A 14,200-nucleotide genomic window follows, 5' to 3' on the forward strand; every position below is an offset into this window, starting at 1 on the left:
GTCACTATCCTTGTCTCGTAAACCACGGTGACGCCGCAGCAGAAGGAAGCGCGCCGACATGATTGTGATCGCAGTTGTCAACATCGTCTGGAATGACGCGCGTTAAGGAAGAAATTCGAAGAACATAAACACAGCGCCGATCCGTCAACAGACGAAAGAAACGGCGCGCGACATCTGGTATCTACCTACCTACCTCTCCTACAATAAAGGTTTTTTTTCTCTCTCTCTCTCTCACCCTAGCATAAAACTAAAAGATAGGAGGCGAAATTTTGACGTTGTTACGTGACTGCCGCGTCAGCGTTTTACCGTCGGTGACGCACCGCGTTCGTGTTTCCTCCGGTGTGACCTGGGTGTGACCTGGGTGTGACGTGCTTTACATTCAGTGTTGGCACGTAGTGTGCGATGTAAGCTTTATGGGAGAATGTCGAGCACATCCTGAAAACAGCTCACGTTTTCGACCTGCTGTACACGCAGTGACAAAGTAAGATCACTGAAGTTCGTTTCATCTCTGACATTTCTGGCTCCGCTCTCGAACGTCAGCTCGAAAGCGCTTTCAGCTTATAGCGGAACAGAGCGAGAAGCTGTTCAAGTGTAAACGAGCGCTCACTACAGCATGAGTTTAGATTTTAACAAAATAGCTTATTGAGACCGGAAAAGACACTTCCACTGACGATGTGCATACTCTTGGAGTCTTCAATGTGCTTCTCGCGATGCGTGATAACCATTGTCTACTGCTACTACCATCAATCTTCACAACGAGTGCATCAGCACGCCATCCCCGACCATCTGACAATTCTTGTTCGTTACTTCCAATTATTTAATTTTTTTGCTTACATTTTTTTGCACAGCACTACGAGAAGCACCGGTGTCGAAATCGCGTGATGTCTTCAAACATGGATTGATATGGCTTGACAGATGGCGAGCTAACGCAAAAATATTTCTTCCTTTCTTTCTTTCTTTCTTTCTTTCTTTCTTTCTTTCTTTCTTTCTTTCTTTCTTTCTTTCTTTCTTTCTTTCTTTCTTTCTTTCTTTCTTTCTTTCTTTCTTTTTTCACTATGCACTTTCTCTTCCCGATGAAAACAAGGGGCAATAGATTAAAGCCGTGACGTTTACTATAGTGAAATCTCGATCCGCCGAGTTCGAGAGCAACGAGATCCTCTACACCGTCGCAGTTAGAGCCAGGCGACGCGCATGCTGAGTTGGGAACAAAAGAAACATGTCACAAAATGGCGGGGCTGTTGCAGAAAGACCAGACTTAAAACCAGAAGGACAAACTGACGTTGAAAGGTAACGAGGCAAGATGCACATTTCATTCTTGTTAGTGTTGTGCGAATTGGTCAATGGAGCAACATTTTAAATTATTTATCTTCTCATCATCTTAGCTCGTTCGCTCATACTCGGTGTAAGTGAATCGTGAACTACTCCCATCCTAGGTGGAAATGGAACCGGATGAAGGTGTTCCACTGGGTGTTCGTTGCGTCGGCCGTGATCTACGCCATGTGGAGGTTTTCGACGAACGAAGAGAGTAAGTCAATACAGCGAGTATATATCACTTGTATGTTGGAAACTATTGATGGAAAGGCCTAAAGAAACGCTGCACGAAAGATGTGTGGCCAGACTTCCGTTTGCGCCTACCGGCAGCCAACGTAGTTAGCTGAATTTGGCAACCAAATTTCTCGGCACCGGCGTAGGTGGACCTGCAGGCAACGCCCACTGTGTCTGCTCGAACCCTACCCCTTCTCACAGACTCGAACATCTGCTCATCTACATATACAGTTGCCCATGAAATGCACTTATGCTTCTTTAATGCCAGACATATATTTCACGCAGGCATGAAGCTCCTTCGTGTCAGCTTTTTGAATGACGTCACTGCTGGCAGGCGATCCAATCATGTGAAGGGAAAGTGCATGCCTAAATAGTTCATGAGTACGGGTGGATCTGGCACTCGTCGAGCGACGCTTGGCGCCCGTGAATCACCTCGAGGTGTTTTAAGAGAGTTCACCAACCGCATGCCGCAGTAGGCTTCTTCACGTGCCTGCATCGAACCACGTAGTCAAACAGTTCATTGCTCCAAGAAACGATGGCGCCTGCATGGTGATAACTAAAGGCAAGTGTGGTGCATAGTGTACAGTGAATCGTGAAACTGCGGAAACCTTCAAACAGCGTCAAGTAGCAGCGACTCGGCAACTGCCACGCCAGATCAGTTTGCTCACCGCAGCAATGACAGGGTATCTGAAACGGGTGCAGTTTGACGATGCAGTACTACCTACTGCACCCTCGAAGGGGTGCAGTATGGGTAGTATATACATTTGTCCTAAGTTTGTTTTAGCACATATTCGCCTCCCTACAAACATTTCTTATTAGGTATTGACAGGTGCTGTAGTGTTTGTAGAAACAATTAACCAAAATATTCCTAAATTTCCAGGTTACATTATTTTTTTGCAGACACTTTACAGACGTCAGTTGATAAGCATGAGTGCACCAGTCTACACGTTCTTCACAGACTCGATCTGTATTATTCCACAGAAAAAAATGTCTGCAGACTATTTAGGAAACTTTGCTTAGGTTAGACTGCTCCCCTCAACACTTCAGTTGTACCACAAGCCTGCCGAAGTCCTGTAAAGCTCATAAAGCTAAAATAAATCTAAAAAGCTAACAAAAAATTGTGCTGAATACCATCAGAAACATATATTGCGACGGAAGTACATCCGCAAAGACTCGCTGCCAGCCTCCTAATAGGCTATGTGCACACTTAATTCTCATAATACTAGTGATAATCATAAAAACTTTCAAGAGCTAAAATATGTACGACTTTGTACACACAGATGTTTGCCTTCCTTCAGTTATTAAGATAAAAACTGTTTATAGCAAGGGACACAGCGCCCCTATACCAGGGCGTTTTTCTGGCCACGCTCCAGCGCTCGCTGAATGTGTGCCACGAGAAACCGTTTGAACCATCCAAGCCGGGCCAAGATGGGATGTGGAGCTTTGACTGAGGTACTCGCACTTGGTGGAGGTGCGGCCGGATAGTGGGACATTCTCAAACAAACGCTGAGGTACAGTGACGTTATCGGTCTGCTAAAAAATATAAAACGCCTTATTTTCAAAGTTCCACCAAAATGCCTGTAAACGCATCAACCTTCCAATTCCAGCCGGGAGTCTTTCTGAAGGCGCAGCCTTCGTAGACGACTTCAAAAGGATTAGACGTATCTGGGATCTCGCTATCTTGTAACCACTTCTAGAAATAAACGGTCAGTTTGGTGATTTGTAGGTGTTATGTGAACATTTACAATGATAATAAATGACACCCCTGGATGCCGAGAATACATAGCAGTAGTCAGCAACTAAGGATATAGTAAATAAAGAGAGCAGGTAGTCAAAGCGGGGTGGAATGTGAGACTCTGTGGCGAAAGTGTTGGGCTGCTAAGCGAGAGGTCGCAGGTTCGAATTCTTGGCGTAGCGGCGGCATTTCGATGAGGGCGAAATGCGACAACGCTCGTGTACTTAGAATTAGGCGCGCGTTAAAGAACCCCAGGTGGTCCAAATCTCTGAAGTCCCCCACTACAGCATGCTTCATAATCAGATCGTGGTTTTTTGCACGTAAAACCCCATAAAAATGTTAGCCTCTGTGTCGCTGTCGCCCCCTGCCGTCCCACCACCAAGAGCCATCCAACTTGGTGACCGCGCTCTCCACCAGATGGCGTGGAGGGTCCGCGTTTAATGCTCATTCATCAAGGAGCCAAATGCAAAACAGTCGTAAACATGGCGAAAGTTCTCGAAGCCGTTACACGACCATGCGAAAAGTATTATTACACGCAAATAAACCCATGCTCTCCGGCAGGGGCGAGTAGCCAGTGCCTGGGCGATCGGCGGCAGCCATCTTTTATTCATTTCGGAACGGGGCAGACTGCGGCTATTCAGAAGAAAATTCAGTTTTGTTCGGCATAGTAATGCATCTTTAACGCGTACGCGTCACATTGACGCGGTAAGTTTTTGCGGCGTTGTGGCGTCTCGTGAGAGACAGGTGAAGCTGGCGCAGCCCGAAAACTTTTGACCACTAGCCGAGGGACAATGGCAAAGAGGCGCCGAATCAGAAATAACTATTTCTTTTTGTTCAGTCAAATTATGCATAATCAGTGTGGACACGTCATATCCAGTGGGGAGCTATCGCGGTTTCCGTCACGTCGCGTGACAGACCCATGAAATGGTGACGCGGGGGTGGTCCAAAAAAGTTTTTCACCAATCGCGGTGGGCTGATTGCAGAATTGAAATAGAAAAGTTTCGGATAGTTTTACGTTATAGCGCCCTATAACTCGAAACCGATGTCATATTAAAAATTGGTTCCAAGTGGATCCACCTTGCGAACTCCACGGATATACTTTGTAAATTGCAATATGGGCTATAATGTAATTAATTAAAAACCTAATCAGCTAATGTTTAATAAATAGTCGATTTTGCCTCTCAATTTTTTTGTGCAAGTATTGTCCACCGCTTCGAGTAGACCAGCTCATGAACTAGAATTGTGATATCTGCCACAAGCAACTTGAAAGATTTTTGAAAGTGTTCGCTGAAACACCGTGCGTTTAAATATATCTATGTATGATTATTGTTAAAAAGAACAAAGAAAAGAGAGCCCGCTACTTATAGACATGCTGAAACCACCTAAATCCACGCACACGTTTTATTCCCTCGTTGTTGCTTCTTTAATACACTTGGCATGCATGAACCAATACTGATGAACAACATTTCGCAGCATGTTTCGCAGCATGTCGCAGCAAGTGTCGAAGCGAGCGGACGCACGTCGCGTGGGCTCAGCAAATTTACGAAGTTTTCGGCAGGACAATTTCATTGGGCCACCAAATGTTTTGGCAACATCAACGCAGCTGATCGTCAGGACCACGAGGATACCACCTTCGAGCCGGTAGGCCCATTTTTGGACTTTTTATCGGACTTCGAAGATCTCCGACGTGGCCGGGGAGCTAAGTCTCGCGCTAGGCTTAGCCACACCCGACACCCGGGCGGGCACCGAGTAGGTCGGAGCGACAAGGAATCGACCGAAATGGATCCCCGGGGCGCTACCAACCCTGCGACAAGCACTCTTATGGCCGGGCCAGCCCAAAACCCGGCAGAATTCCAAGATATGGAGGAGGCGCCCGCCACCACGCACTCGCGCATGGAGGAAGCAGGCACCGGAGCCGCAGAAGAGCACCTCATGCAGCAGGACGCCACGGGCGAGGCGAGCCGGCAGCAAGACGAGGAAAAAAACTGGCAAATCTACCATTCCAGGCGCCAGAAAAAGAACCTCAAGCGCGCTACACGGAGCGGCGTCATTTTGAAGTCTAGAGGACCCCAAGCCACGGAGAATAGCAAGATGACGCCGGCAGCCACAGCTGGCAGCGGCATCACGCAAGACGGCGCGACGGGAGCGCCGCCGCAACAACAACAACAAAAGGTGGGAGCGCCGCGGCAGCCGAGGCAGAGGCTGCCACCGCTACCGACGGACGACGCGAAGATCATCATCCGGCCCAGGGGGGGGGGGGGGGGGCTGAAAATCAAGGACATGAAACCATACCAAGCAACGCAAGCCATCATAGAGGCCTGCGGAATGAAATTCAAGGAAGAAGACTTTCTGGTCAGGCTCCGACCAGGGTCCAACATCGTCATCGCAAGCGCTTCGAAGGAAGAAGTTGCGGACGTCATCAGGAAGATCAAGTACCTCCCATACAGCGGCATCAATTCCGAAGTAAACGCTTACGTGGCCATGCCTGGGGACGTAAAGCGGGCGGTAATCCATGGGCTACCGATAGGACTACCATCTGAAATACTGGAATCCAAGCTGCGACTACGCACTCAAGGGGTGGAGATCCTAGCGGCAAGGATGCTGGGCAAGTCAGAGACGGCGCTAATCACCTTCGACGGCCCCATCATTCCCAAGTGGGTCATCTTCAGCGCAGTAGAATACAAGACATACCCCTATAGACCAACCAGACAGTTTTACTACGTATGCGGCACGCAAGGACACCGCTCGGACGTCTGCCCAACGCCGGGAGCGAGAACCTGCAGGCAGTGCGGAGCAAACAACCCAATTGAAGGACACCAGTGCCAACCAAAGTGCCTGGTATGTGGAGGCGAACACGCCGCCGCTACCAGGGACTGTCGGATGCGCCTACATGGACGAACTGCGAGGACGAGCCCCGCAGAAAAGCCGAGGGCGGAGCCGGAGCCGTAGGCGCCGTCCCAGGTGGCTGAGCTCGGAAGGAGAGCAGAGCCGCTCGCGGAGCCGGGGCCGCAGCCAAACGCGGAGCCGGGACCGGAGCCAGTCCAGGGACAGCTCCTTCCCACCGCTGAGGCCACCACCTGCAGCCCAAGGGCAGTGGAAACAGCAGCCAAAACCACCACAAGAACAACAACAACAACAAAAGAAGGGCGGAGTTAAGGTAAGCTGGGGGGCAGGCCCTCCCAAATCACTGTTTCCGCACTCGGATAATAACAATAACGACAACGAACTTAAACAACTAAGGGAAGAAAATAAGGCTCTAAGGCGAGAACTAGAGCAGAGTACGAAGAAAACAGAACAACTAGAGGAGAGAATGAAAGAACTAATCAGGGAACTGCGAGAGCAAAGGGTGGGTAGCCTGCCGCGACAGCAGACTCCACCTTTAGCTATGGAGCAACAGCCACAGCAGCCGGAAAAGGGAACCGTAGAAATGCAAATGCAATCCTTTATGCAAAAAATGCAGGAGCAAATGAATTTGATACAACAAAAAATCGCAATGCAAGATCAAAGTTTTCGCAACTACATAAAAAATCAAAATACGCAAAAGATAACAAATGAGGCTAGAGATAGACTCTATCACGAAAAAAGATTCGGCACCGAAAACCAAAGTATAACAACAACCAACGATAAACCAACATGGCTAGACACAACACAATAGATATATGGCAGTGGAACTGCAGAGGCTACCGCAAAAAGCAAGGCCCGCTGCATCAATTCATAAATTCACAGTTAAATACTCCTGAGATAATCGCGCTGCAGGAGACAAACACCGTGCCGACACTCAAGGGATACACGTGCCAAGAAAAAGATCGCACAGCCACCTTAATTAGTAAAACTCTAGTCGCCATAGCACACGATGAAATTCCGGACACGCGGATAGAACACATCGTGACAGAGATAATTCCAAAGAAAAAGGGAAAACAAAAAAGCACTTTTATCATAAACTTATACAGTCCACCACGACAAAATGATGGGGATTTTCAGAAACTTTTCATAGGGGCCAGCAAGCTAGCGAAATCCAACACTCTGCTTATAATGGGCGACTTTAATGCCAGGGGACAGAGCTGGGGATATAAAAAAGACACTAAGAAGGGTACGCAAGTTAGCGACGCAGCAGAAATCACAACCTGCACCCTCTTAACGGACGCAAACCAACCAACGCGCCTAGGCAACAGCGTTAGTCCCGACACATGCCCAGACCTGACATACGTCAGGGGAGCTAGGCAAGCCACGTGGGAGAACCTGCTGGAGAACCTGGGTAGCGACCATTTCATTATAAGAACGCAAGTGTCAGCAGAGAACGTCAAGCGCAAGATAGGAACAGCCAAAATAACGGACTGGAACGCTTTTCGCAAAGAACGCAAGCACATGGAGGGTGGGATAACTTCCATAGAGGAATGGTGCAAACAACTTAAGGAAATACAACAACATTACACCCAGGAGGTCGAAAGGTCAGAGCAAACACCGGAGGTGGACTCGCGACTCCTCAGGTTATGGGAGGCAAGGCGTGGACTAACCAAACGGTGGAAAAAACAACGGCTAAATAAGAAGCTAAAGAAGAAGATAGCAGAGGTTACCAAGGAGGCAGAGGAATACGCAGCCCAACTCACACGACAAAGTTGGCAAAAGTTTAGCGACTCGCTGAATAGAACCCTCAGCACCGCAAAGACCTGGCGTATCCTCAAGGCTCTAATGGACCCAACCAAGACCAAGTCAGAAAGTAACAAGGCCATCCAAAGACTAGTACACCAATTTGAAGGGACAGAAGAAGAGCTACTAGAAAAAGTCCGTGTAAAGTGCTACGGGCAAGATAAACCCGAAGCGTACACGGAGAGATACCGAGGCGAAGAAAACCCCGACCTAGACAGACCCATCACCAAGGAGGAAGTTTTCGCAGCAGTTAAGGCATCGACCCGGAACACAGCAGCAGGCGCGGACAAGATTAGAAACGCCCTAATCCGAAACCTAAGTGATGAGGCGGTCACACAGCTGACGACCTTCCTCAATACACATTGGGAAGCGGGGACACTGCCAGAGGAATGGAAACATGCAGAAGTAGTTATGATCCCCAAGCCAGGGAAAAAGCTACTAGTAGAAAACCTACGGCCGATATCACTCACTTCGTGCCTTGGCAAGTTGTACGAGCGAATCGTGACAAGGAGGCTACAACAATACATGGAAGATGAAGATCTGTATCCCCACAGTATGTTCGGCTTTCGCACCAAATTATCTACCCAAGACGTCCTACTACAAAGGGGGTTCTAAGCAACATCCCCTACAACAGAGAAAACATAATAATGGCACTCGATGTCAAAGGGGCGTTCGACAACGTCAGCCACGCGTCCATCCTCAAGGGACTGGATGATCTCAACAGCGGAAGAAGAATCCACGGCTACGTGACAGCATTCCTATCAAACAGAACAGCCACGGTGGGGTTAGGAGACCTGCGGACAGACAAGTTCCACACGCCTAACAAAGGAACCCCGCAGGGATCCGTGATCTCACCAATCCTTTTCAACATTGCCATGATAGGGATAGCCCGGAAGCTGGAAGAAATCGACGGCATACATCACGCCATTTATGCCGACGATATCACCGTCTGGACTAACCAAGGCTCGCTCAGCCAAAAAGAAGAACGACTACAAGCCGCAGCAACATGCGTGGAAGAATGTGTTAGGGAAAGAGGCCTCGCCTGCTCCACGGAGAAATCAGAGCTCCTGAGAGTCAGAAGAGGAAAACGCTCGGAAGAACAAATCAGCGTCACCCTACAAGGACAACAGATACCAGAAAAAGAAGCCGTCAGGATTCTGGGAATGTGGGTGCAGAGGAATCAACGCTGCACACACACCATAAACCTACTCAAGCAAGCGACGGCACAGGTGGCACGTATGATCACCCGCGTCTCGCAAAAAAGAAGCGGCATGAAGGAGGAAGATACAGTCAAGCTGGTTAAGAGCCTCATAATCAGCCGGATTACGTACGCCCTCCCATATTACAACACAAACAAAGGCGAACGGGACCAGGCCGACGCCATCATAAGGAAAGCGTTCAAAACAGCGCTTCACCTGCCGGCCAACACCTCGACAGAGAAGCTCCTGGCCCTCGGACTCCACAACACGTTCGAGGAGCTCAGAGAAGCACAATTAGGGTCGCAGCTACTCAGACTCCAGCAGACTACCACGGGCAGAAAGCTCCTAAAAAAACTGGGGCACAAAGAAATTGAAAGGCAAGAACAAAGAACGGCAAACCTACCCGATGTGTATCGCAGCACCATCAAGGTAGGGTCCCTACCAAGAAACATGGACCCAAATTTACACACAGCCAGGCGGAACGCTAGGGCAGAATATGTGGAAAAATACCTAGCAACAAAAGCGAACATGGTATACACGGACGCCGCGGTGTATCCTCGAGAACGACGGGAAACACAACAAAGAGTTGTCGCGGCAATAATAGACTCGGACTATAGGGAAATCGCTTGCGCGTCGGCATGGGATTGTACGGTAACCGAGGGAGAGGAAATGGCTGTTGCTCTAGCAGCTGTGGAGGGCTACCGCACAAATAGATCCCTTATAATTCTAACCGACTCCAAGGAAGCATGCCGAAACTACATTAATGGCAGAATCGGTCAAAAAGCGCTCCAAATCTTCCTCCGCGCTGGCCAACAGAATAAACGCATCAGACACACCATCTTTTGGGTACCTGGGCACACTGAGATTGAGGGCAACCAAAGGGTTGATAGGATCGCTCGCGAGCATGCAAACCGAGCGGACCTAAACAGAGATCCTGAGGATTTCATGACAGTGATCCCAACGTACTCTGACATACTAAATTACCATAGAGGGACGAGAATCAGATATCCCCCGCCCCACAATACACTCACTCAACAACAGGCAGTTTACTGGCGAAAGCTGCAGACAGGAACTTTCCCAAATTTACATATACTATGCAAAATGTTCCCAAGTCAATACAGGGACACATGCCCGTGGTGTGGTGCAATACCCACACTTTATCACATCACATGGGAGTGCAATACAAATAAGGAATTCCACAAAATAGAAAATCCGAGTGCGGAGCAGTGGGAGAGCGTGCTCTCCAGCGGCGACCCTAGCCTCCAACGGAAGCTGGTGGATCATGCCCGACGAGCAGCCACGCTCAGTGGTGCTCTGGAATAGGGGCGCCAACCATGCAGGCCGGAGATCTTCATCAACCAATAGAAGATCAAGACATCCGGCACGACCGCTGAATTACTCTTTCTAGAGTAATAAAGTTTACTTCCTCCTTTACTTTCACCATCACTCCCCAAATTTAACAGGCCGCAGGCGCTGACACTACGCTTACTACAGACGCACATGTGCCCAAACCCTGCCAAATTACACGTTTCCTATCCCGAAGCGTGCCCCAGAGACACGTGCCGCTTGGGCGGAGAAACACTTTGGGAGTGTAGAAACGCTATCCGCGACTGTACCTTGGACAAGTGGGAGAAGTCCCTCATATGTTTACTACTCGCCGACCAGCAATGGGCCGTCCAGCAGGCACGCAAGGCAGCCGCCAGGTACTCCCTGTCGGTTCCTAAACGTGGGAGACGCGCGTTACGCACTAAGCGCGTCCCCAAGGGTCACAATAACGTTTTCCAGTCCAGTGTAGTAGCCCGACAGAATTTGGCAGCACTTCCGCTTTAGTTTCACGGATTGCAGCTACTGAATCAGCGTAGCTCGCAATCTGCGACAATTTCGAATAAACAGAGACCCAAAAGATCAAAATACAGAATTACATTCAAGTTGCGCACTGATGGGTAGGTTACTTCTGACCGATATCACTTCTGTGGTAAATAAGAAGTGCCGGTTTCCTGTTCCCAAGATGAAACAAACGCCTGCGAGACTGGGGGACCATTTTAAGAGCTGTGATCAAGCGCGCGCTTGGTCTACACACTTTTCGCTTCATTTCCAGTGATAATAGTGTGCGAGTTTATTTCCTGCAATTACGAGGTGTCATCCTGGCGAGTACACTTATGTACGCAGTGCCACAAAGGACTATGCAAATGAAAGGTCACAGCAGTTCTTTCACAACAGTCTTTCTTCGATATTTTTTATTAGATGCTTTCCTCCAGCAAGAAAAACGAGGTGGGTTCAGACAGAGCCCGTATGGCCTTCAGCGAAAACAGGTAAGTATACATGCACAATACAATGAAGCACTTAAAACGTAGGTTTGGTCTAGTGGGTGCTCAGTGTAGAGCAGAAAATGAACAAATAGCAGGGGACGAGAAACCATGATGAGCGCTAACTTCGAATTGACTTTATTTATTACATGTGCACATATACACATGAAGAAAGGAAAGCGTACACAGAAAAAAACTACACATGAACAGAAGAATACGAAGATTGTAAGAAAAAAACGATGTTTTCCCTGGCAGTTAATTGGGAAACAAGATGCCACAGAGAACCATGATTTCACGAGCATACGCGTTCAGGTATTATTATTTCGCTCAATACTCAGATATTGCAATTCCTTGTTTGACGGTGATACTGTCGATGTCTGGCACATTATTCTTTTGTACATGTAATTTTTACGCTGTCTTCACAGATCTCTTGAGAGATAGACAGAGGTAAATTTATCTTCAGAAAGGCAGAGAGGTCGGCAAATCTCTCGAGTGCCCTGAACAAAGTAGCTATAAAGGATTGCGAAGTTTTGCATTCTTCTATTGCAGCTACATTTACCACATTGCTCGGCCAAATTCCAGTCGAGCTCTGTAGGCATGCAAAGCATGAAAAATTAATTGTTATAAGCGAAATCTTTATTTTTATTCTCGAGGTGCATATGCAATAATATTGTGGTCAGCGTCGCTGTTGGGGTGTTTGTTATATGACGCCGTTGTTCGCATTATCACTTTAAGTTGGTCTTTGCAATCTCGTCATGTTATTTTTACTTGCATATATATGACGACGCAACTTTGTTGTACCTATGTTGTATATTCTTGTATATTAAATGCTGCAGCTCTATTTTGCACCCACTACATGTTCGAGAGCCAAGGATTAGCCGGCACCGTATTTGTTCCCCAACATCTCCTTATATCATGTCAATAACAAAAAAAGATATGTTTTTGCACATTGTGATCATGCTCACGTAGTCAGCCATTGAGGCACCGCTATGTTTCACCATCATATCTGTTTCCGCAGAAAATGAAATATTGCACAACACTCCTGTGCATTTGACAAACAGGTTTCTATATTTTCTCGAGCAAACTTTCCGTTGTGCTCTTACCGAACAAGTTATCGCGCACCGTTTTTGACAGTTTCTCCGGTGCGGGCATTGAAACATCAACGTTCACTTTCTGTCCCAGTTTCTTAAGGTTAGGCAATGACTTTTGAATGGGCAATAGCTTGTTCACACGAGCTCCTTAGCTTAGAGGAAGCTATAGCTTAAGAGCTCACGAATAAATTTTTTTAATGGAGAAATCGTTTTTCTCAGCGACTACTACACAGATTTTTGTGAAGTTAGTTGTAGTTAAAAGCAAAGTTAAAATCCGCTGACTGTAGCAAATAGTTTTTATCTAGGTCGTCAATATTTTATAAAAATTGTAGAAAGTCGTAAACTTTATACAAAGTAGTCTCAAGTACCAAGTTATCTGTGTAAAAAATAACGCCATTATATTTATGTAAACTGTACATATTAACATGTAGAATGGAGGAAATTGATGTATTATATACCACTCTAAAAAATACCACTAATTGGCGAACATGTATTTAGCAATACCCTGTATCCTCGTCATCTGAAGGCTGTCAACAAATTTTTGTGTGACAGCGGACTGGACAAGCGACTTTGAAGAGTCTTGGAGCATACTAGATTTTCACAACCGTCTTCATCCTCACAATGAACGTATTCTATATTCTCTCTTTCTACAGCCATTCCCCTTCCCAACATTGAATAGCACGTCAGAACATTGATTCAGGCCGACCTCTCACCTTTTCTCTCATAATAAATGCATCTCTCTCTTTGTAAACCCTGTAACAATATCGTACAAGCTGTCAATTCATATGTAAAATATGTCCGCTTTAGGTGCCCTGACGCATCCAATTTACAGAACCACCCTGTCTCTTTTAGTTGCGGAGGTACAGAATTCTAAAGATCGTGCTTGAGCTTTTTAAACATACCAATATTCGGAAGTTCTTGTAAAAAAATAAAATCTAAATGAAAACAATACTTTCGTCAGTCACTACAGCTTTGTCTCAGAAATGAAACGCATTTCACTCAAATTGGTCTCGCGGTTTATTCACCGACTCATTTCTGCGTTTCACACGTATTTCGATGGGGAAATCTTGGTTTGGCCCTAGCGAAAGCTTCCCAGTGTGCCTAATGTATACATATAGTTGACAGGATTGGAAATCCACAGGTCTGAAACTCGGCTTGGATTGTTGTTCACGGGCGGCTTAAATGACCGGCTAAATTCACTGCCTCTGTACACCTTGTGGTCTGGCTCATAGTCCAGTATGACGCATAAATGTTCATTGCAAAGAGGCTGCTGCAACGCATAGCTTTATGTGAGAGAAGGTCCAGTCAGGTATTGTCCCATTTTGCCTTCCTTCCAACTATATAAACTGTCCGACACGAAAAAAAAAAAACTCCGATTTCACATCCCTTGATAGTCTTGATAGCCCAAACATTGTGATACTGAGCAGCGCATAATATGGGAGCATTCGTTTTCAAGATAACTTGTTCCCTGTCGTTTCCGCGTAAACTCTAGCAAGAAACAAAACGCTTTCTCGGAAAATGCGGGCCCAAATATCAATTTTAAACAAATTGGCATTTTATCTTAAACAATACATTGGAGTGAAAAAAAGGAATTGCTTTAGTCACAAAAGGTGCCTTCGAGCAGCACTCAACTCGTTTCACAAGCGCTTAATGCGTAAGTATTTAATATCAGGGTTC

General features: G+C 47.0%; 1 protein-coding gene across 3 annotated transcripts in view; it reads left to right on the forward strand.

Moving 5' to 3' along the window:
• Nucleotides 1-1,173: 1,173 nt before the first annotated feature.
• Nucleotides 1,174-14,200, forward strand: part of LOC135904776 (protein-cysteine N-palmitoyltransferase Rasp-like) — a 39,516-nt gene continuing 26,489 nt past the window's right edge. For all 3 annotated transcript variants that reach the window (XM_065435754.2, XM_070522283.1, XM_070522282.1), the window contains exons 1-3: nt 1,174-1,287; nt 1,434-1,525; nt 11,371-11,438. In XM_065435754.2, coding sequence (XP_065291826.2) covers nt 1,217-1,287; nt 1,434-1,525; nt 11,371-11,438 — 231 coding nt within the window. In that variant the 5' untranslated portion in view covers nt 1,174-1,216. The remainder of the gene's footprint in view (nt 1,288-1,433; nt 1,526-11,370; nt 11,439-14,200) is intronic.

Source organism: Dermacentor albipictus, chromosome 7 (genome assembly GCF_038994185.2).
Source record: "Dermacentor albipictus isolate Rhodes 1998 colony chromosome 7, USDA_Dalb.pri_finalv2, whole genome shotgun sequence".
Classification (NCBI taxonomy): domain Eukaryota; kingdom Metazoa; phylum Arthropoda; class Arachnida; order Ixodida; family Ixodidae; genus Dermacentor; species Dermacentor albipictus.